At 40.8% G+C, this 23,535-nt stretch overlaps 2 protein-coding genes across 4 annotated transcripts in view; one reads left to right on the top strand and one right to left on the bottom strand.

Annotated features, from left to right (window-relative positions):
* The window catches only part of LOC308595986 (guanine nucleotide-binding protein G(t) subunit alpha-3), a 267,616-nt gene that overhangs the window by 111,297 nt on the left and 132,784 nt on the right, over positions 1-23,535 (top strand). The gene's annotated exons all lie outside the window — the stretch shown is intronic.
* On the bottom strand, positions 78-20,217 carry LOC308595984 (guanine nucleotide-binding protein G(i) subunit alpha-1). Of its 3 annotated transcripts, none has more exons than XM_081210757.1 (9): positions 19,839-19,971; positions 18,249-18,358; positions 11,587-11,629; positions 11,364-11,505; positions 9,964-10,121; positions 8,510-8,638; positions 7,452-7,581; positions 6,457-6,610; positions 78-2,912 (listed from the first exon to the last, which is right to left on the bottom strand). In XM_081210757.1, the coding sequence occupies exons 2-9, from the start codon at positions 18,322-18,324 to the stop codon at positions 2,722-2,724; spliced, it is 1,023 nt and encodes a 340-aa protein (XP_081066883.1). In that variant the 5' UTR covers positions 18,325-18,358; positions 19,839-19,971; the 3' UTR covers positions 78-2,721. The 3 variants fall into 3 exon arrangements, with proteins under 3 accessions (XP_081066883.1, XP_081066881.1, XP_081066882.1); XM_081210755.1 differs by lacking the exon at positions 19,839-19,971 and adding an exon at positions 18,460-18,491; XM_081210756.1 differs by lacking the exon at positions 18,249-18,358 and having other exon boundaries at positions 19,839-20,217.

Here is a 23,535-nt window from a genome sequence, read left to right as displayed (position 1 = left end):
GTAACAAGTGTAACCAGTGGTTTTGCAATTCATCAAAGCAATTGCCATTAAGATATACTTATCTTTCCAAAACAGCATTTGAACTTACTCAAACTTTTATTTTGTTTGCACTTCACTTATGGTTACAGAAGGCTTTTCACTAGTTGTGCTCAATGAAAAAATATTTCTTTTGACAAGGCACAAATAACTTAAATTGAAATTTTCTTGTAGTTTAATCTTGTTTTAAAAAACTGCAGTAATGTACAAAATCTAATATTAAGGATATAGATACATTTACTACCAAATACTTCAGTGACAGAATTAAATGAATCAAGCACGATGATGCCCAGCTGTCGGAGTACACAAACCACTTTTTTGGATGCTAATACTTCGTCTGTTTAGACTTGTTCCGTCCATTTCCACCATTTCACTGCCATTTTGTTTTCTCTAGTAAACTTGTGCTTTCAAGCACATATACACTGCCCTGAGTTTCTTAGAGGAAAGGCAGGATGCAAATGGGATTTACACCAATAATTTAAATATTCCCCAGAATGGAACATGGATGGCAAGGTGACAATTTAGATCAATACTAGAGAACAGTAGAGATCTTGTTATGTTTGGACTAAACCCTTCTGAACATAACACTAAACAGGACCAGGTTCAGAGTTTTGTTTGATTTGGAAAGGGGAGAGAGGAATAGGCAGAAACAAGGAACACATTCTCTGTGGGAAATCTACCAACATACCAAAAGGAAACAATATTTGCAACTTGGCTACATCAATATTTTGGGTGACAGAATGACAGAGAAAGCCAAGTCAACGTTTATTTACAAAGCTCCTTATTTCATGTTTATGTGTGTTTAGAAATCTGTATAGACATTACAATCAGCCTTGTAGCATAAAGCAATGTAAAATATAGCTGCAATTCAAAGTAACCTTTTAGTTATCAGTAAGGCACAACACAGCAAGTTGAGCCTGTTTTTGAGACTCCTCCCGTAGCAGCTCTAACTGCTAAAAAGGCAGGCCATAATGGTTTGCCTCTTTGGGAGCAGAAGCAAATGATGATGAAACCTCCATGGAATCTACACAGGCAAGGATTCAAAGCTCCCTGTGCACTCATACATGGGGACTTGCCAGCTTCTCCCTTCTACCAGGAGCACTCTATGCTCCACAAATGTAACTCTGAAGGTCGGAGGCCCTCAAAAACAGCACCTGCAAATAAGGAACCTGCTGCCATAAGGGAAGGAAAAAGATGCCACATCTTGTCCCCTTGTGTGCATGGAAGTGCCGTGTATGGACCTCTATGGATCCCAGTAACTCTGCATGTTACTGTATGACACAAATGATACTTGTTGGACAATATTTTCTTTCTGAAAGCATGCAAAAACCCCTATTTGCATATGTATTTCAATTACAATGGATAATGTGCCCACTGCTCTGAATGAAAAAATTATTTTGTGTTTAAAAAAGTTGGCATTTAAGCTTTCGTGGAACACACATTAAAAGTAGGCGGCCATTCCCCTGAGAAAAGGCAAAGAAAATTTACATTGGTAAAACTGCATGAGGCTTGAAATGTTCGTTTCCATCTCTTGAATGGTATACACTGCAAATTCTACTCAGAGTACACTCGGTGAAGTCAATAAACATGACTATCTTAGGTTCATTCAATTCAGTGAGTCTTCTCCGAGTAAGACTTGGTTGAACACAACTCCTTGATTTTAATTCAAATACCTTTTCTTTTAGTATGTCTCACGAGACACACAAGCTAAAAGGAACCAATAAAATATAAAACAAGTAAAAAAATATGCTTCCATCCAGGGAGACACAATCAATGCTATGGATTTAGCATGGCAGAAGGAAATCTAGAATGTCTTGGGCATGTACTTTCTGAGGATCGTGATTCTACATGCTGAATCACAGCAAGAATTCTCCTCTAACGGTTAAAACATTTGGCATAGAAGTATGCAAGATGGGAGAATGGCTTGTTTGCTGTAAATCTGAAATGTTCAAAAGTGGTTCTCTAAAAGTTTGGGAGAAAATAACTCAGGAAAATCCATTGGGGCATTTCTTATTTAATCCTGAGCAAGTGTAAAGGATCTTATAATCAAGAAAAAGCCTACTATGCTAATTACAGGGGCATAAATAAAATCTAAGAACAACTATGTCACATGTATTATATGGAAAATTAAGGGTTTATGGGGTTTTTTTAAAAAAAGATTTGTTTGAATAATGAAAAATCTAAAAGAGAAAACATTTTCTCCTACAGAAAAAGCAGTCCTTAAAACATGAAAATTCTATGGGATGCATTAAAATATTTGTTCAATGTTTACATAAACAACACACAGTCACACATAAACAGACAATCATTGTGTGTTGATTGTTATTCAACACTATTTAAATCTATACAACAAACATAAATAAAACTGTTTAAACAAGCTAGTACAATATTGGTCTGGCCAATGCTTTTTCATGTTACCACATAAACCTGTAGATTTGAATTTTATGCTTCAACCTAATCAAGACCAGGAAAATCAGATTACATAAACAAAAACACAGGGTGGTAGCCAATGTTAGTCATTCTCAGAGTAGATTTGTTGAAATCAATAAATTTAAGTCCAATAATTTCAGAGTGTCTAGTCTGAGTATGACTTAAGTATCACTCATGAACATATTTATGGTCTAAAAAAATGAAGTTGTGACTCATTTGGTTAATGCAAAAAAAGGTACAATTTGATATAAATGTTTAGAACAAACCACAGTCTTTTAGGTTATTCTTTATGATAACATCAGTTACAGCATCAAAGACAAACTGAACATTCTTAGTATCTGTAGCACATGTGAAGTGAGTATAAATTTCCTTTGTGTCTTTTCTTTTGTTCAGGTCCTCAAATTGACACTGGATATACGCAGCTGCCTCTTCATATGTATTTGATCCTAAAAAAAAGAAAAGATGAAATGCACAAACAAAATTCTAAAACAGAAGATTGTAGCACATACTTTATAACAACAGGGACAGTAACAGAAAGATTGACTAATTTTCATCTGGCATATTTGAAGGATCATCTTTATACCTGCTCAGGAAACATCATTAAGAATCTAACAACATCAGCTCTAGTAACTTCAAAGTTTAATTTATCTGCTCAGTCTTCTAATGTGATTTAAGCTGATACCTATCAAGAATAGTCTTTTTATGTGGCAAACAGATCTCTCTTTACCTTAGAAAGGGCAACATTCAGAAACTAATGGGGAAACATTTCAATCTTCAAAAGTGGCAATTCTACAGCAAAAACAGTTCCAAAAGAGACTATAGGATGAAATTGCAGAATTAGAACTCAACTAGAATGTTGAACTAAGATGATGATTTTCTATCCCACAACAGTAATTTAGAAATGTTAAGATCACCGTTGTCAACAAAATATTGACACTGTTACTGAGTTTATTTTGCATATTTAATTTTCAATTGAACTGTATGAATGTAAATTTCTATTTCATGACATCTGACCCAATACTCCCCCCCCGCTTTTTGTATGTGTGTCTTCTAATATGAATAGATCAATATTTATTTATTAAATTTATATACTGTCCTTCATCCACAGACCTCAGGGTGGTTCACAACATAAAAATACAATATAAAAGCACAAAGTACATGATAAAAACAGGAACAAAACAAAAAAAAACTTCCTGTACCCAAGGAAGTGGGCTTTAGTCTACAAAATAATTGTAGTTTTTAAGGAGCTAAAGAACTCTGAAAAAAAAAATCCAATATTGTGCAGATAAACTTCTGAATGCACAATGCACCCCCCTACTTTCTTCATTCCTCTCCCCAAATCTGCTCTAGAGGATCTCTCAACCCTCCAGTGAACATTTGGGATTGTTTGTGTGAGGGGCATGAGGGGCTGCAGGAAGAGGAAGGGACATTCTGGTTCTGCCAGCAGAAGTCCATTTCACTAATGGGTGGTCAATCCCAGGATGTCACACTTTGTTTTTACTTATGCATAGTAAATGGTAGAAAAATTGTAATTTAATTATTTCTAGAATGCTTAATACATACCAGGGGTGACTAATCCCTGGGTTGGAGCCTGCACCAGGCCCTGCTGATTTCAGTAGTAAAAAGAAACAAAAATTAAAGTAAGACATGCTGCTGTTGTAAGTTTAAACTTCTCAGCCCAGTCTAGCAGCCTGATGGGCATACAAATCACTTCTTCCCCGATCATCATATATATCATTTGATGAGCAAGGTGGGGAAATAACTGCCCTCCCTGAGGGATGGGATGTGTGCCTTTGTATGTGTGCATAAGTGTGGGTGTTTGTGAGAGTATGTGGTGGCCATACCCACTGGAGGTATGTGGCCACTGAAGGGTCAAACCCTTGGCTCTAAAAATGTTAGCCAACCCTAAAACCATTCAGAGGATTAACTTGTAAAACAAATAAACTCTAGCAGATCTAAGGTGCAATCCTGTTTACTCAGAAATAAGCCACTCAGTGTTCAATGGTGCATATTAGGATTATTGCTTAAATCACTAACAGTTTTTACACTTATCCTTATCTGGCATAGCATTTTTCAGAACATAAAGTTCTCTCTGAATCATAGACTTTGACTTAAAACTTCTAAAGTGAGATATGTCATTTGAAATAGGCAAAAAGAAGAAGAATGCTTGAAGAGATCTACATGAATTATATCACTGCAGATTATTATTTTTTTGTCATCTGTAGATAAGAACTCTGAAATAAGAATTTGGTAGTGAAGATTTAGCCTGAATAAATTTGGATTATCTGAGATATTGCTGTGGCAGTCAAAAACATGAATCGTAAGCAGTCATTATAAACTTAACTTGTTTATAAAATTTGTATATTGCCTTCCTGCTAAGTAATGTACAAAGTAACCTTCCTTGCCACACTTGTTCATCTAGCATTATTTTTCAAACATTCTACTGTCACAGAAAACTTCCCATTTCATCTCTTCTGGTGCTCCACCTCCCAGGTTGCTACCATGAAGCTCCTGCACGTTGCAAAGAATTCTGAGTCATGGTCTACAGTTCACATAGTTTTTGATGGGGCCCTGCAACAGGATACCTGGGCTTACCACTGCTCTGCCTTAATTGAGAGTACAGTGGTACCCCGCAAGACGAATGCCTCGCAAGACGGAAAACCCGCAAGACGAAAGGGTTTTCTGTTTTGGAGGCGCTTCGCAAGACGAATTTCCCTATGGGCTTGCATCGCAAGACAAAAGCCCATAGGGAAATGCTGGCGGTCGGGAGCAAAGACTTTCGCCCACAGCCGGCCTTCAGAAGAGGACCTCTTCTGAAGGCCGGCAGGGGGGAAAAGTCTTTGCTCCCCCCCGCCTGCCTCCCCCCCCCGCCTGCCCCGGGCGATCTTAAAATGCTGGCGGGCGGGAGCGAAGCGTTCGCTGCCGACCCCCAGCATTTAAAAATCTCCAAGGGACAGCAGAGAAGTCTCTGTCCCGGGGGGATTTTAAAATGCTGGGGGTCGGGAGCGAAGCGTTAGCTGCCGACCCCCAGCATTTTAAAACGCTGTTCCGAAGGGGGGGGCGGGGACACCTGCCCCAGCCGCCCCACTTCGGAAAGCTGTTCCGAAGTGGGGCGGGGGGCGGGAACACCTTCTGAAGGCGGGCAGGGGGCGAAAGTCTTTGTCCCCCCTGCCTGCCTTCCCAGGGGCTTTTAAATCGCCCCGGACAGCGGAGAAGTCCTCCGCTGTCCCGGGGTTTTTTAAAATGCTGGGGGTGGGAAGAAAAGCCCTTGTCCCCCCCCCCAGCCTTCAGAAGAGGTCCGGGGGCAGACTGTCCCCGGACCTGGTCCGAAGGCGGTTTCCCTAGGAACGCATTAATTGATTTTCAATGCATTCCTATGGGAAACCATGCATCGCAAGACAAAAAAACCGCAAGACGAAGAGACTTGCGGAACGAATTAATTTCGTCTTGCGAGGCACCACTGTATACACAATAATAAAGTCCATACCTCCTTACAGCTGTGCACTAAAGTATAAATCTGTCACTATTACTTTTCTCCTCTCTACGGAGTCCCTGAATGAGCTGCTAGAGAGAGATAGAATTTCTTGAAAGAGTTTGATAAGCACTGCTTTTTCATATAAGAATTTGGTTCATTATTATTATTACATTGAAGCATCTCTTTTTCTGGGTATAGAACAAAAAACACAATGCAGTCTCCGTCCTCAGGCTTACACACAAATCAAATTTTCAAACATTGATTATACAGACTGCAGATAATATCCTCATTTAATCAGACAGCAAAACAATACCGATTATTAGAATACTACACTACTTTTTGTAAAAGGTTAGAGTGGGCTATATGAGCTGCACAGTGAAAGTCTCTGACTTACAGTAATCTGGTACTTATTTACAAGTATGGTTTTCTCAACTGTTATAACCTAAGGTATCAGATCAATACATTCTCTTCTCTATTTCAGTTTTTGTTTCTTTTGGAAATAAAATGGTAAATACCTGGATATTCTGGGTAGCAAATAGTGAGGGGACTCCTTTTGATTTTTTCTTCAAAAAGATCCTTCTTATTTAAGAAGAGGATAATGGAAGTGTCTGTAAACCATTTATTGTTGCAGATACTGTCAAATAATTTCATGCTTTCATGCATCCTATTCTGCAATGGAAAAATATGAAATATAAGTTTAGCCCCCTCTCTCCTACCCAATGAAATCCAAAAAGCCTACATCATGGGGGGGGGGGCGGGTTTAAGCTTGTGTGTCAGGACATTTTACTGAACTCTCCAGGAGGACATTGAATTAGATGAAGAAGGGCAAGCTAATAATTTCTAATGGATGATTATATGTTTCAGGCAACGGCCTCTATCACTCCAAAGTTAAACACTTTGAAATTCCATTTATATGTTTAATTCTCCCACTGGAATTAAATGGGCGCCTAAATCTTAATTTACAGTAACTTTTTTTCTATATTCTTGGAGACTTGCACATTTTGCTTTCAGTGGGATCTGACTCTGGAAAAGATTGCATTACCAGTTTACAAAATCTATAAACCATCATCTGCTTAGACATGGTGATTACCCCACTCACATTCCCTATCTAATGATGATAAATAACAGGACAGTATTTAATTTAGAAGTTTTGCAGAATACAGGGGCTCCTTCCACGATTAGCTTTGGTGAGTAAGAGCTGATGCTACGTGCTCTCGCTTCTGCAGCACACAATAGTTTTGGAAGACCCATAAAATATAGGAAGAACCCGTTACATGCCTTTTTCCATGCAGAGGAAACTGAGCAGTGCAGACATTGTTGAGTCTGTGTAGGTGACCTAAATTGTCCAGTATTACAAAAGTGGCACAGGAAGCTCATATGCTGTAACAGATCTCATGCTGCTGTCATTGTCAGAAGGGGACCTAGGACTACTGTGTAACACAAAGAGCTGTACTAACTGGGGTGGGCCTGGCCTACCTAATGTTCCTTGTTTCAAAGTGGGTTTACTTGCCATTTCCTCATCTTCAGCAAGGACCAAATCATAATCACTCAGTGCAACACAAAAAATTATGGCTGTTACTCCCTCAAAGCAGTGAATCCATTTTTTCCGTTCTGATCTTTGGCCCCCAACATCAAACATCCTGGAAAAAAATGAAAAAAATGTGAATGATTATTTTGAGACAGGATTTCCCCCCAAATTCAAGAATGATTCTTCTGATTCAGTCAAATGTAGCTGAAGATGTAGGCTATTGCAATTTTAGCCTCCAAATTTGCCTCCAAACACTGTTATGTGGGAGCAAAATTTAACCAGATAACATTTTAAATTACAGGTTTCTATGGTCATTAATGCAGATTATTAATAAATCCACATTTTAGAATATGAGCCGAAGAGTATCATCACAGTAATACTACATATACCTGCCTACAGAGCAGCACCATATTTGCCCGCAGTTTTCGCTAATCTTACCTGACAATTACATATGTCCTCGCCTCTCTTCCTCAGATGTTAACACCAGGAAAGAGAGACGGAAGGGACTGAAACCAATCACTGGGAAATGGGTTGGAAAGTCAGTTGTGTAACTGATGTGCTGTGCAGCTTAGTGCCCTCTTATTATATCACATTCAAATGCAATGATTTTTTTCAGATTGCTTTATAAAGATTGCTAAGTAAATTCTCTAATGTAACCCACCCCTCCTTCTCCCTGCAGAGCAGCAATACAAAATGAATATGAAAAATTATAAGATTCATGCATTCATTGGGTTTTTTTGGAGATAAAGAAGAATTATAAATTATGAAGAGCAAACTGAAAAATGGCATGTTATAGAAGTTAAGGATATCCAGCAAAGAAAGTAGGAATTAGAAGAAACTCTTGGAAAAGAGAACTGTTAATACATCTCTTTGCTTGCTTTAGAATGCCTCAGAACAGATCGTAGGATTTTTCCAATGGACACCAGGAAAGTATCTACATTTGTAAAATGCAAGTAGCTTTTACACTTTGAAAATATTAACATTTTATACAAAATATTTACACAAAATGTATACATATCATATTTCCTGAGACTACTCACTTAAAATGGAGATCCTTGAAAGTAAAATGAGTTTCCACTATTCCTGTGGTTTTCACTCTAGTCCTGAGGACATCCTGCTGTGTCGGGATATAGCTAGTCTGGGCTATCCTGTCCAAGTCATTCAAGTAGCTAGAAATATTTTTTTTAATGTATAAAATAAAAATAAAAATCAGCCGCTTGATACTTAAGCATAACATGCAATTTAAAACTAATGGCATGGACAGAAAATACCAACTTCATGCTACTCAGGTATTGGTAGGGTACAGATAAATTATGGGCAGTTTCAAATAACTCTATTCTACACCACCTGACACATTTTTCAGAAGTGATTTAAAAACATGATTTAACAAGTAAATAAACTCAACAACACTCGCAGTAAAATCCTATGAATGTGTACTCAGAGACAAGTCCAACTGTAGTCAGTGGGGTTTCCTCCCAAGTAAGAATGCACACAACCTAAAACTGTAATCTTACACACACTTGGTGGGCAGCTCCACCAAACCTAGTAGGACTCGCTTCTGAGCAGATATAGAATTGAGCTATAAGGTTACATTCATATATATGTTCACTTTCTTCAGGGAAAGTCCCACCGACATCAGTGGGATTCACTTTTAAGTACAATCGGTAGGATAGTGATTATAACCTCAGAAGGAATAAATATGTTAGATGAAATGCTAACAGGAAATTAAACTAAATGTTGATTTACCAATTAATTAAATCTAAGGTTGATTCTACATGTAAAAACCCATTGGAAAAAATAAGGCTGATTTCATATACATTCTGGCTTACCTAAAATCATGCGGAGATGGCAAGAAATACTATTTGCTTTATTAAGTTTGCAGAATATGTGTAGTATGTAATAGTAGATTAAAAGCAAGGTTATGTTTATTTTACCACCTTGCCAGGTTAATCTGACTCCACTATCCAGGTGTAGCCCTTTTGTTAGTAAATATAACCTATGGATTTTGCTATCTTATATTGCATATGTGTGTGTGTGTACGTAAGTAAGGTATGTATTTAAGTAATGGAGTTATTTAACATTATCAATAGATCTACTCCCAGTATAAACGATTTTGAATACTATATTACCCTATGAATATATGTATAAAATGACAACTTCAGAACATTGTGTTTATTTCCATCCTGGCAAAGTTGACAGCAATTCACCATAGTCTGACAGTACTATTAATTTTAGATGTATTTCATCTATTTGGCAACATCTTTTTTAAAAAACAACACTATACTGGAAATAAAATGTATTGCTATACTTTGCTCAGCTAGTTTGGGGATTTAATCAGAAATATAGTGATAAGAATGTGCTCATCTCAAAATCTCTTTGGACTTTTTTTTTTTTTTAAGAGTCCCTCACTTCTCTTTTTGCTTCTCTTTTCAGCAGCAAAATGAATTTGGCAACTGTGCCATCACAGCAACACTGGTTCTTGTTTTAAGCTTACTATGCTGCTGAGTCATTAAGCTGATACTCTCTTGATCTGTTGAAACAAGCTTGAACGCCACTGTCTCTCCACAGTCTCTTGATAACTCCAGCAAGTTCTGCTGTCATAAAGCCTTCCTCTGCTGACCCAGCAAGAACGAAGAGTTGACGAGCATCATCCTGTTAAAAAAGAAACAAAAACTGTGAAGGTTCCCAGAAACTCTATTCAGCTTTCAAACTGTCATAATAGCAAAACAGCTGTTTCTACAAAGTTGACAATCAATTCACATAAAGAAAATTAAAGAAAAAACATTAACGTCTGTATTACAAGAAAGCTTTTTTAAAGAAAATGGGGATTTCCAAAATGTCACAGAATTGTAGAGTTGGAAGGTACCCCAAGGGTCATCTAGTCCAACCCCCTCTGATGCAGGAATCTCAGCTAAAGCATCCATGACAGAGGGCCATCTAGCCTCTGCTTAAAAACCTCCAAGGAAGGAGAGTCCACCACCTCCTGAAGGAGTCTGCTCCACTGCTGAACATTTCTTACAATCAGAAAGTTCTTTCTGATGTTTAGTTGGAATCTCCTTCCTTTTAACTTAAAGCCATTGGTTTGAGTCCTACCCCCCAGAGTAGGAGAAAACAAGCTTGGTTCCATCTTCCATGTGACAGCCTTTGAGATATTTGAAGATGGCCATCCTATCTCCTCTTTTCCAGCCTAAACATACCCAGTTCCTTCAACCATTCCTCATAACACTTGGCTTCCAGACCCTTGATCATCTTGGTTGCACTCCTCTGCACACGTTCCAGCTTGTCAAAATTCTTCATAAATTGTGGTGCCCAAAATTGGACACTGTATTCCAGGTGTGGTCTGACCAAGGTAGAATAGAGTGGTACTATTGCTTCCCATAATCTGGAAACTATACTTCTGTTAATGCAGCCAAATTATTTAATATACTACTTCTCGAAAGTTTTATACAACCATCTGATACAAGTTGACTTTCGAGCAGAGGTAGGGAACCTGTGACCTAGCAGGTGTTATTGGACTCCCATAAGCCCCAGCAATCATGGTCAAAAGTCACAGATGATAGGAGATGTACTCTAATGGCATCTATCTGGCTTCTTCCACCTGGTTTAGGCATGAAGGGGGACAGATTCTTTGTCCTGCCTTAAATTTTCCACAGGTCTTGAAATTAACTGACTTTATTTTCATCTAGTATTTTACTTCTTTCACCCATGCCAAGATTTTGGGATATGAAAACTTGCCCTATTTTGCAAGCTGACTCCTTGTCCAGTCAGAGAAGATGTGTTGAAAGAAAAAGATTAACTATTTCACATATAACAAAGTTCACTAATTCTTGTAGATGGATTTCAGAAGTACAGCAATGAAAGCGAAAATTAAGTAAGGAGTACATCAATGCTTACAGCTCTGGCAGAATCCCCAAAATCTATCTTCAACCTCCCCATTGCTCTAATGATAGCAATAATGGATTGAATTGTATTACTGTAGACAACAGCTTTGTACTGTTTACATTCTTCTTCTGAATAACCAGCTTCATGGATAATCCTAAAAAAGAAAGAAAAATTAGTCTTTGTTTTAACTAAAAGTCATCTATTAACTTTGTTTTCACTCCTAAAACATACTTACTTCATTTGTTTGACAATTGTGCTTTTTCCTGATTCACCAGCTCCTATGAAAAACAACACCCAAAACATTGTTAACCAAAAGCCTGTTGCTCATTCCATATATCAGCACTTTTCAAGCTTTATTTCCACTGAGGTTGAGAGGTTGTGCAAACAAAATATCAGTAATAGTAGTCCACATTCCTTTTAAAAAACCAAAATAGTTTGTCCACCACTACTGATCTGCACTTGCAAAGCACAGGAAACTATGGAGAGCATTCTATGTTGGTGTCTCAATTCATGCATGAGGCCTAAGCAGGCCTTGCCAGCACACTATACAAACTGTAGAATACAATGCAACGTTTGGAAATCAGTGTGAAACTGATTGTGGTAAGTTTGAATTCTGTTAAATGTGTTTTACAACATTTTATGTGTGGAACATTTTTAAATCCCTTTTTTCTGTACATTTGGGAGTTTCAATTACTTATATTAACAATTTCATCATTAGGAAAAACAAGTGGAATTTGTACAAATACTAAAAGTGTATCCCTAGGAACACTCCTGTTAAACAGGTCATCTGGTCATAACCCCCTCCAGGAATCTGAAAGAGGCCAATTCACTCTCCCCGTTTCCCATTTCTCTGTTCCAACTGCATGGCTCTGTGACGCTCCTTCCGTGTTTATTATATTGTTTGGAGGAGAGTAGCCCTTTTAGGAATTTTTAAATTATTGGAATGTCTGCCTATCTCAGGGTTCCCATGAGCCTGTTGATACTACCCTCTTGTCAGAGAATCTGTTCTGATTCCTAGACTCAGTACTCAACACACTACAGTTTGCTATTAATGGAAATAATGAAATTTACACCACCTCTGCCATTAAAACAATGGCATTAAATCTGCACATACAAAAACCAAGTTACTAAGTAAAGGTTGAACCTATTGGCAATCTATCTCCACACACCCCACCACACATTATTATGGTTATTAATAGTTTCTTTTCACATTTACACCATAATCTGATTAGTTGCAAATTACTTCCTGGAAGATAATATTCCAACCTGGGTGTGAGTCAGGAATATAACTTGAGAGCCAGGATAATTCAAAATACCAAAGAATGAACACAAAACAAGAGGATATCACCATCGTACGGGCTAGAGGTGCCTGGCTGCTTGCTACCAGAGAAGCATTGAGGTAGGTAAACTACTGGGAACATGGCAAGCTTCATATTCCAATATATAATTCTAGGAAGCTGCCTTATACTGAGCAAAGACTGTGGCTCCATTTTGCTCAGTAGCCTGGAGACACCAGAAATTGAAGCTGGGATCTTCTTCATGCAAAACATATGTTCTGTTACCAAGTTACAGTCTCTGCCTGAACAGACATAAGAAACAATTGTATCGCTACAATATTTACATGTGAACATCCACACACTACTATTCCAATACTGTATATGTTAAAGAAGTATTTTAGTACTTTAAAGTTTTTCACTAAATTTCAACTAAATTAATGATTTATAAAACTAAGAGATCTTACTATCAGTTCTGAGATTTCGTGAATTTGAACAGAAGAGGTAAACAATTGTTCTATCCCACCCTGGGACCTTGCAGTAAAGCACAGGTAAGATACTGAATAAAAACATATATAACTCTATGGATTCCAATTATGCTCCCTTCTCATGAATGCATCTTACTGATGAAATCACATTAAAAACTTGGAGTGCACTCCTGCTTCTTTCCTTTGAAGCTGGGTCATCTAACATTATGATGACATCAGGTAATTGACAGGTGAGCAGCCCAACAGGAGGAAGATGCACAAGTCTGATGCTTGCTTCTAAACCAGAGACAGCCTTCCAAAATCAGGCTACTCAGGGACAGCCAAAGTGATGTTCTCCAAACGGTGTTGGACTATCATACTTGCTTGTTGGCCATTCTGCTAGGGAATTATGGCAGTCTAACATCTGGGGAGCACCACATTGGTTACTCTGGGCTGCTGATTAAGCTTGGGGTGAAACCAGTATTTTGTACCTAAGCACCATTTGAAGGAGATGGTTCCAGTAAACAAAACAAAACAGAAAACACTGCAAGCCTGAAGTCTGTCCACACCAGGTTTTCCCCATGAATTACTTCAAAGAAAAATTATGCGGCTATATTCAAATTCACTGGGATGATTACATCACATGTTTCCATCCTGGCTTACCAGGGATGTTTTCTTTCTAGTAAATCAAAGATAAATGTAGCAGATTTCAGTATGAAGTGTATGTGTGACATGTGTGTACGTGGGGGGGGTACCCTTAAAGAGCTCGTTAAATTTCTCTGGAAACTGTAGCTGTGTTGTCTGGGGAATAGGGGTCTCCTAACAATTCTCAGCACCCTTAACAAACTACAGTTCCCAGGATTGGGGAAAATAATGATGGTTAAAGTTGCTTCCTAATATGCCAAGATCAAAAATCATGTTTTTTTGAAATGTGAATTATCAAAAACAAAACAAGTCTCAATAGCTGTACCATGAAGATAAAAATTAGTGGAAGACAATAGATTAATGTAGTATCACAAAATTTAAAAAAAGTTGATACAGCTTCATTACATCTCTAGGAAGACCATCCAGCCACATACCAAAATATCAAGTACACTACTCATTTCAAACCACAAGAGAAAGCATAAAATGGCTTCCTATTGTTATTCAAGATCATACTGTCTTTTTAATTTTATGTAATTTCATGCAGAAATATTGTTTTTCTTTTTTAAAATCTTCGCTTTTTTAAAAAAAACTGGCAACAATGTTACTACCCCAGTTTATTCAGACTATCTCAAAAATCAAATATAAGCCCCATTCTATTCTAACTTCCAAATTATCTGGCGCACATTTCATCTATATCACTTTCAGAACCTTGAGCATTTAATAACCCACACATTTCCATAGATCTTTTTGTTATATTAACTTTGCCAACAGATTTTGGTTGGATCCTTCTGTAGTCGTATCCAATGACATACTAATATAGTGCCCTATTGTCCTTAATTAAATCAATATACAGACAGTTGATTTAACAAGTAAGAGTAGTTACTGGTTGACTTAACAAATATATTTTCAAGTCTGAATTATTTTACGGTACTTGTGTTCCTGTTCACTTCAATTTGAACTCCTCATTCTGTTACCTGGAAACCAGTCTGCATTTACATTGAAAACATTTGTCTTTTCAGAAGGCTGCAAACAAACATATGGGCCTATTTAATGGAGAATGAGTATTGTGGGTCGCAGGTGGAATCACTGAAAAATCACATCAGTGTTGCAACTGAGAAAAGAAGAACCTTAGTTCCTGTTAAATCATGATACTGCGACCACATATTTGTGTGTTTTAAATTAAATCAGAAACTAACACCCCCAAGTAATTCACATTAGGAAGGAGTGCTATTTAGTACCCTATTACACAGGGTAAAAGGTAAAGGGACCCCTGACCATTAGGTCATTGTGGACTCTAGGGTTGCGGCGCTCATCTCGCTTTACTGCCCAAGGGAGCTGGCATACAGCTTCCGGGTCATGTGGCCAGCATGACTAAGCCACTTCTGGCGAACCAGAGCAGCGCACGGAAACGCCATTCACCTTCCTGCTGGAGCAGTACCTATTTATCTACTTGCACTTTGACATGCTTTCGAACTGCTAGGTTGGCAGGAGCAGGGACCGAGCAACAGGAGCTCACCCCATCACGGGGATTCAAACTGCCAACCTTCTGATCAGCAAGCCCTAGCCTCTGTGGTTTAGACCATAGTGCCACCTGCGTACTCCCTGTGTAATATATATAGTTTAACTGAGACCCCCTGCTCCTCCTGAGATTTTAAAATAGAATTTTCAAGATTTGGGGCAGGGGATTTATAAGCTTTGTAGGGTGGGGTCATTTGAGGGGGCAAGTTTCTTTCTTTGGTCTTTTTTATTTGGGCTTAAATAGGTCCATGGGTCAGTGGAAGACAGGAGTGCCTGGGGTGCTCTGGTCCATGGGGTCACAAAGAGTCGGACACAACTAAACGACTAAACAACAACAGGTCCATGGGTCATTGCCCCTGAGAGCTCTCTCCCACTTCATAGAGCCTGCCTGGCTCCTTGATATACTCGGGAGCTTAGGGCAATGAAACAACCTGGAAAACTGCTAGCATGCAAGTGAAGAAAAACTCTGGTCGAATGCTATCGAACACTAGTGAGGGCTCATTGTTGAGCCTAACTAGTGACAGTGAAGGCAAAAAGGCGGCATACTTTCCTGCCTCCATGGCATCCTTATTATGTCGTCCGGCAGACGTTTTCTGGGAAGTGTGGGGTCTTTTACAGAGTGGCTTGAAGGAGACGGTAGCTCACCATGACTTGTTTGGAAAGCATTTTGAGGGTAAAATTGCTTACATCCACAGCTCGCCTGGCACCCTCATTACATAACTTTAAGCCTCTTCAACCAGGTTTTTGGCTGCTTGAACAATCTACGGTCTTTTAAATGGGTCTGGGGAGGTGGTGAAGCTTCATATATGAGAAAATGTGTACAGATGGCCTCAAAGCTGCTGAGGGGTGTCGCCTGGTGAGTGTCCCAAGGGCCAGATAAAGAGACCTGGAGGGATGTGTTTGGCCCCTGGGCCTGAGGTCCTAATTTACAGTAATTCTGAAATATGGTTAAGCATGAGATTTGGCATACTTTGAATGGCATACTTTGAATGCTTTCAGGCATCCATTATTATTATTGTTATTATTAAATTTCTATACTGCCCTTCATCTGAGGATCACAGGGCAGTTTACAATATAAAAACACAAAAATGCATACCACAGTAATGAACAAAAACAATACCCCCCACCCACCCCCGTAGTTTAAAATGCCATAGGTTGTTTAATTAGCTAAAGGCTTGGAAAAGGAATGTTTTTGTCTGGTGCCTAAAGATATGACACAAAGGCACCAGGTGAGCCTCCTTGGGGAGAGCCACCCAGAGTAGCTGGGAAAACCCAGCCAAATGGGTGGGGTATAAATAAAAATTATTCTGTAAGCAGGGAGCCACCAAAGAAAAGGCCCACTCTTGTGTTGCTGTCCTCCATATTAAGCAGTATAAATAATAGAAGAAAATCGCAAACTCCTTTTTCAGCACAGAAAGAATTTCACTAAACAGGAGTAACTTGGGCAACAATTCTAGCCCAAGTTACCTAGAAGCCCCACTGAATTCAATGGAATTCACACTAGAAGACATAGGAAATGAGCGCTGGACCATAAAGAAGGCTGATCGCCAAAGAATTGATGCTTTTGAATTATGGTGCTGGAGGAGACTCTTGAGAGTCCCATGGACTGCAAGACCTCTCCATTCTGAAGGAAATCAGTCCTGAGTGCTCACTGGAAGGACAGGTCCTGAAGCTGAGGCTCCAATACTCCCTGGAAAAGACCCTGATGTTGGAAAAGATTGAGGGCAGGAGGAGAAGGGGACGACAGAGGACAAGATGGTTGGACAGTGTTCTCAAAGCTACCAACATGAGTTTGATCAAACTGCAGGAGGCAGTGGAAGACAGGAGTGCCTGGCATGCTCTGGTCCATGGGGCCACGAAGATTTGGACACAACTGAACAAGTAAACAACAACAACATGGTTTCTAAGACACAAATCAGAGCACTCACAGTTCGTATCTCACTTCTACCATTAGTTCATGGCATGTCCTTAGGCAAACTACTCTACTGGATGCAACAAAAAACCTCCTCCATCTGCAATGTGGAGATAGGGTTTACCCACAGAATAGTTTACATACTATTTACATGTTTGTTGAACTGTTAACTGCCAACCTAGCAGTTGAAAAGCATACCAGCGCGAGTAGATAAATAGGTACCACTGCAGCGGGAAGAGAAATGGCGTTTCCATGTGCTCTGGCTTCCATCATGGTGTCTTGTTGCGCCAGAAGCACTTTGGCCATGCTGGCCACATGACCCAGAATGCTGTCTGTGGACAAACACCGGCTCCCTCAGCCTGAAAGCAGAGATAAGTGCCGCACCCCATAGTCAAATCCGACTGGACTTAACCGTCTGAGGTCCTTTACCTTTTACCTTACAATATATTATATGTGAAGTGTTTTGAATGCATGAAAGCATTATGTAAATGCCTATTATTATGTTCATTGCCCAAACTGTGGGTAATCACAATTAAATACGTAGCCTAACAAAATTAAGGGTAGAGTTCCATCAGCAAAAGCATTTATCTGCCATATGAAACAACCTCTCAACCTGGTGTGATGTTGCAGCAGTTCTAAACCTCCAGAGCAGATTTGACAAAGGAATGGGGGGAAGGAGGGAACCCCATTGTGCTACTGGGAGTCCTTACACTGGCTTCTGCAAGTGCACCAGGTGAGTTGAATCTGCCCCTAAGTGTCAAAATATGGAAATATAGGCAAACCAGAACAGTATTTAGTTAAATGAGGAATTGCAGCGCAAATTAAGACTTTTATTTGTTTAATCTGTATCCCTCTCCTATTCCATCCTCGTAACTTAAAAGTGACCGGCTTTTAAAATACCCTATTTGAATACTCTAGATATGTATATATGCAGAACAACCCTATGCATATTTATTCAGTTCCAGTGAATTCAATGGGATGTACTTCCAGGTAAGATTGTAACCTTATGCACTCACATGCAGGAGCGAGACGCACTTCTCGGTAAATATGAATATCATGCTATAATTCTATGCACACTTACCTAAGGGGAGGGGCTGTAACTCAGTAGCAGAGCACATGCTTTGCATGCAGAAGGAGCCAAGGCCAATCCCTTGCATGGCATCTTGATGCAGGGCTGAGAAAAAATCCTGTCTGAAAATTTGGGAAGTTGATACTATCAGTGTTGACAATATTGAGCTAAAAGGACTAATGGTAGGATTTAGTATAAAGCAGCTTCCATTGTTCTTATGTACCTAGGTGACAGTCCCATTGAAGTCACTTCTGAATAAATGTAGTCATAAATGCATAGTCAATCAGGCTAAAAAGGCCACAATAGCCAATGACAATTTTGCTAGACCACAGATATCACTTCAGCATAGAATGTACTATTGGGCTGCAATATAAAGGATAAATATATTTGTATTTATCACACATGACAGATTTACACACTTTTATCAACACATAAACAATATCAATATAGGAAAACTAGCATGCATGAAAGTGCTCTGAAATGCAGTAAGTTATCCATGGTGTGCAGGACAGGGGAATACGTATGAAAAATAAGCAGCGCAAGCTTTATTATCTGGTATAAACTTTCATAAGCAACAGCCTAATGCAGCAACACACATTTCTGGAACGGGGGTGGGGCACCCAAGGATTTTCCTTCCATACTAAACAACAGAAAATATTAAGTATAGTAAACTACTGTAAAGTTTTCCAGATGCACCTTATTTAGAATGATTTTCATCAAACACCAGTACCCCAAACTAACAAGTTCCATAGTGTGTATGTGGACTTGTTTACTTTAGGGAGGGGTGTTTTCATTTAGCAATCCTAAGCCATTTCTCATTCCTGACATCAGTCATCCAACTATTCTAAGAAATTTACAGCTCAAGCCCATGAACATTCCCAGCCTATTCGCCAAGAGTAAGTCCCACTGACCTGAGTTCAAAGGATTTTCACCTTCAGGTCTGAATTGCAGCCTTCATGCTAGGAGCATTTCACCTACACAGCCCTGTAGTTATGCTTTTGCCATCAACAGAAGCAGACCATTCAGGCAAACAATAGGAGCCCAAGTGACATACTGCAGTAAGGGATACAAATATGGTACCCGAGAAATATGGCTTCGTTCAACTGAAAATGCCTTTACAGCTGACCACACATCACAGATCTCTCAACACAGAGGTGTTCTATCTTACCGACACTTTACCCACCACCACCCCAATCACAATTAGGATGCTCAGAAGGCAAATTCCTTCCCCTGCACCTTTCAGCTGAGATCAAGAAGCTGATAACTTGTTAACTGGCAGGGCAAAAAGTGGAAGGCAGCAGGCGAGGCCGAGGGTGCGATATCCAGGATGAAGTCTCAACCCTTTCAGCCTTGCAAGCCCTTACTGGAGAGCAAGTCCCACCAAGCTCAGCAAGGCTTACTTCTGAGTAGACAGGCGTGGGACTGCCCTGTCAGTGCTGCAGAGGAGGGAGGAACGTGATCTGACACGCAACTGATCATTCACACGGGGCTAAAACTGCGCCTTGTTTTCCTGCTGGATGCTGCCGTGGAGAATTCAATTTCTGGGTGCGGGGAGAGAGCAGCAAAGCGAGAGAGAAGCAGCCTCCTCTCCGCCGTCCTCACCCAAGAGCAGCAGCTTGACTTCGCGGGCCGCCTTCTCGCCATCCTCCCGCAGGTTCCTGTCGATCATCTTGCTCCTCTCCACCGCCGCCTTGTCCTCGGCGCTCAGCGTGCAGCCCATCTTGAAGGGGCTTCGGCTTCTCCAAAAAAACACCGAGGGAGGGGAAATCCGCTTTGTCTTCAGGCTCAGAAGAGGAAGAAAGCGGCGGCCCCGCTGCTGGGATGGGGAGGGAAAAGCCCCTCGGGAAAAGACGGGGGCGCCTGAGGCGGATTCCTGCGAGCGTCTTAAGAATATCCAAGGCTCGGACGGCAGCGGCGAACTCAGGCGCTCGTCAAAACAAAAAGCCGCCAGGCGCCCCCCCCCCAACCCACCGCCCTCCAGCCCCGCGCGGCCTCCTCACAAGCCCAGGTCAATGGCTCTGCCTCAGTTTCCCCCCGCACCGCGCGCGACCCCCGCCAAGGCGGGACGGTGCCGAAGCCGCGCGGGCAGTCAAGACGCTCCCAGGCAGGCAGGCGCGGCCGCCTCTGCTCCCTTCGCCAAGCCAGCCGAGAGCGGGGCCTCGTGTGCGCGCGCGCGCGCCCCCTCCTCACCAACCCGACGGAACTGTTGAGCCTCGCTCGGCGGCGCGTGCACGCGCGCACCTCCCCTGCCTCTCTCTCTCTCTCTTTTTAAGAAAAGGTGGGGAGGGAGAGCGGGCATCAGGTGCGCATGTGCAGGACTGGGCGTGGCGGCGTCGGGGGATAATTAGCATTGGGGCGGGTGGTAGTCCGGGGAGGGGAGCAGCCCGTTGGTGGGCGGGGGGGGGCTGCGCGTGACGTCAGCGCGCGCGATGTTTAAATAAATGCGCCGCGCGGCGCGGCAGTTGGGGCGGCCAACGGCTCTGGGGTGGCTGAGGCGGGGAAGGGACGGGACGGGCGCTGAGGTGGCGGTGGAGACTTAGTAGCGAGGGGCGTCACGAAGGGCAATTCTTGGGAGAGTTAGGGGGCGGCAGCTCTTGAGTTCCTGAATATTCATTAGGCTCCTGTGAGGATAAATGCTGGGGGTCTCCAGAAAGAGACGCCCGTGCGCTTGAAGGCTCTTCTGGAGACCGAATTGGCTTGCGCTTTTTCTCCTGACGCGTTTCTAACTAGTTCCGCCATCCGCGCACACTTTCGCCGCCTTTAAAACTTGCAGCAATAACAGCCCTACCGCTCTCTAGGTTTAGTTTGGGTTACGAAAAAGTGGCGGTTTTCTCCATGAGGCACTTAAGGCATCCTCGCGATGCCCAAGCCCTCCGTGGCGCGGGCCCTTCTCCAAGGGGTCCTTCCTGGGTCTGTGGCCCCGGGGCTGGACTCGGAGGCATTTTGCCACCTGAGGCGAAGCGCAAAATGGGCGGTCTCTGCTCCTGCCAGAGAAAGGGGCGAATGACGATCAGGAACAAGGCTCTACCTTGGGATTAATTGCCCTCCCCTTGCTTCTTGGGCGGGCTGGTCCTGTGTAGAAGCCGCTCGTATGTTAAAAGCGGGGAATGGAGGGATATCTTTAAAGCTGTGGTGTGGAAGATGAATGCAGAGTATGGAAGAGAAATTAAAATAACGCAAGAACCTGAGGGAGCTTTAAGGTTGAAAATCCTATGCAGGGAGAGGAATGCAGGAGGGCTGTTTGCTACAAAGGTGGCCCCGAGGAAGGTGCTTTTTAATGCAAATAAAATTAAAACGGCAGGCCCCTATGGTCAGAAACTCTTGGGTGTAATTTGAATTCTTTTGAAATACAGCTGCACCATACATTCCTTTTATCCTGTTGGCTATTGAACCTCATACTGGAACAGTGTCGTGCCTTTTATGTGGTCGGCAACTACCAGTAGGTCACTTTGAGAATAAATTGGGGTGGGACAGATAATACATCAAAAGACAACTCCATAATAACAACTTGTAGTAAATGGGATTTTTTTTTGGGGGGGGGGGAGATCAGACAGCAATTCTGTGGGTGCATTTTTACATAAAGACCTACTAATAGCTGACTCATATGATGAAATGGTGGAAGCAATAAAGCACTGTTTTATGTAACTGCTTTGCAATGCATATTTTTCACTATCCTTTATGCAGAACTCTTTCACTAAGTGAAATATTGACAATTACAACATAATTTATGTGAAATGAGCTACTGAATGAGAAATCTCTGGGTCTAGCATGTGCTCTGTCACAGCAGGAGTTTTAATTAGGTTATTTCTGGTCTTTCCTTTTGATGACCTTAACCTAACATCAGTGTTGAAATATTTTATTTAACAGTTGCCTAATTATACAAAACACCTGCAGTCCTCTGAACAATCTAGAGTAGCAAGTTCCAGTAATTTTAATCAGTTTTGTGTCAGCACAGCATTTTGAGAAGTAGGTGACCTATAATTAGATAATGCCAAAAGAAGAAGAAGAAAAAAAAAGGTGGAAGTCTGTTGGAAATTCAAGTTCTTGACCTCAAATTTGCCTGCAAACCTGTACAAAAGCAGATGTAATGAAGCCTGAAATACCCATCAGTTACCTCAGGCTATATAATCATCCAGGTGTCAGTTGGTGTCAGTTCATTAATTGCAGCACTCAACCTGTATCCACTTGTTTAGACGTAATGGCTCACTAAGGGATATTTCTTCAAGTAATGGATTTTGTTCCCTGAATTGAGCTTGCAAGTTGTTCCCATGACAAAAGACACAAAGTAAAGAGGCCTTTGCATTTACCTTCTTACAGATCACATTGATTGAAATAAGTCAGAGGCAAGAAGCCTGAGGAGTGGGACCCAAATGTGCTGCTAGTGTTTGGTGGTGACCACCTCCTCAGGGATGCCCAGAAATTAAATCCCCTGGTAATTTCTAGCATAAGTGCATGCTCATGAAAAATAAAGCATCATCCAATGCACAATTTGCATTTTCATACCTTAGTCCTTTTTTTAAAAAAAAATTGATAACCTTAGTCTTGAGCAGTGCTCCCCCCCCCCTAGAAAAAATAGGTGCCAGTACTCACCATGAAGTTGTTACAGCAAGTGTCACACTTTTTAACAACAAAAAGATGTACCGCATACCCTTGAGTGCACCCTAAAATCCCCACTGGTCTTGAGTTATATTTTGAACTGTTCTGCTGGTAATTGTGTCTTGCAAAGTACAAAATGACGATTATATTCATGGTTTTTAAATTGAGAGCTAGTTGCAAAGTAAATGCATATGATATACACACAATGGATTAGAATGTTCAACCATATGCAGGAGGTGGATTTAGAAGTGATGTTATTCTTTAAGGTGCCAAAAAACTTCCATATTTCTTATGCTACCTTAAAATGTGTATTAGAGTAACAAAACAAGTGATTATTTCTGTCACTTTGTGAGCCAAAAGTATAGTGTGAAAGGATTTAAGTTTACTCTGAACCTCACTATTTAGGTGAACTACTCATTAGATTTCTCCTTTAGGGAACCCAGATAATGAGCTAACAATCCTTTTAAATCCAGTTTTGGTGTGTTAAATGAGCCTGGAACCAGTGAGCTACCTGAAAAGAGCAGCTTTTTAACCTCAATTCTCCAGAGCACTGGTGACTGACTTGTCAGGGTCTTAAATGAGAAACACATGCGTGTGAAAGATCTCACAAAGCACCCATTCACTTATATAATGTCCAAATAGCACATTTAAGACTTAAGGACCTTCCAGATAGTGTGAGCAGATGAGATCAGAGAAGTTTTGC

This window comes from Podarcis bocagei (assembly GCF_964188305.1).
Source record: "Podarcis bocagei genome assembly, chromosome: 10".
Classification (NCBI taxonomy): Eukaryota; Metazoa; Chordata; class Lepidosauria; order Squamata; family Lacertidae; genus Podarcis; species Podarcis bocagei.
Note: the sequence above shows the minus strand (reverse complement) of the source record. Positions and strands in the feature narration are given on the sequence as shown.

What these genes read in the sequence shown, in the direction of transcription:
- LOC308595984 (XM_081210755.1), bottom strand. An exon ending in GTTACAGCCCCTCCCCTTAG is followed by an intron (nt 11,630 to 18,248) that starts GTAAGTGTGCAT and finishes TGTTTTTCATAG; the next exon opens with GAGCTGGTGAATCAGGAAAA. An exon ending in TTCAAGGATCTCCATTTTAA is followed by an intron (nt 7,582 to 8,509) that starts GTGAGTAGTCTC and finishes ATTTTTTTCCAG; the next exon opens with GATGTTTGATGTTGGGGGCC.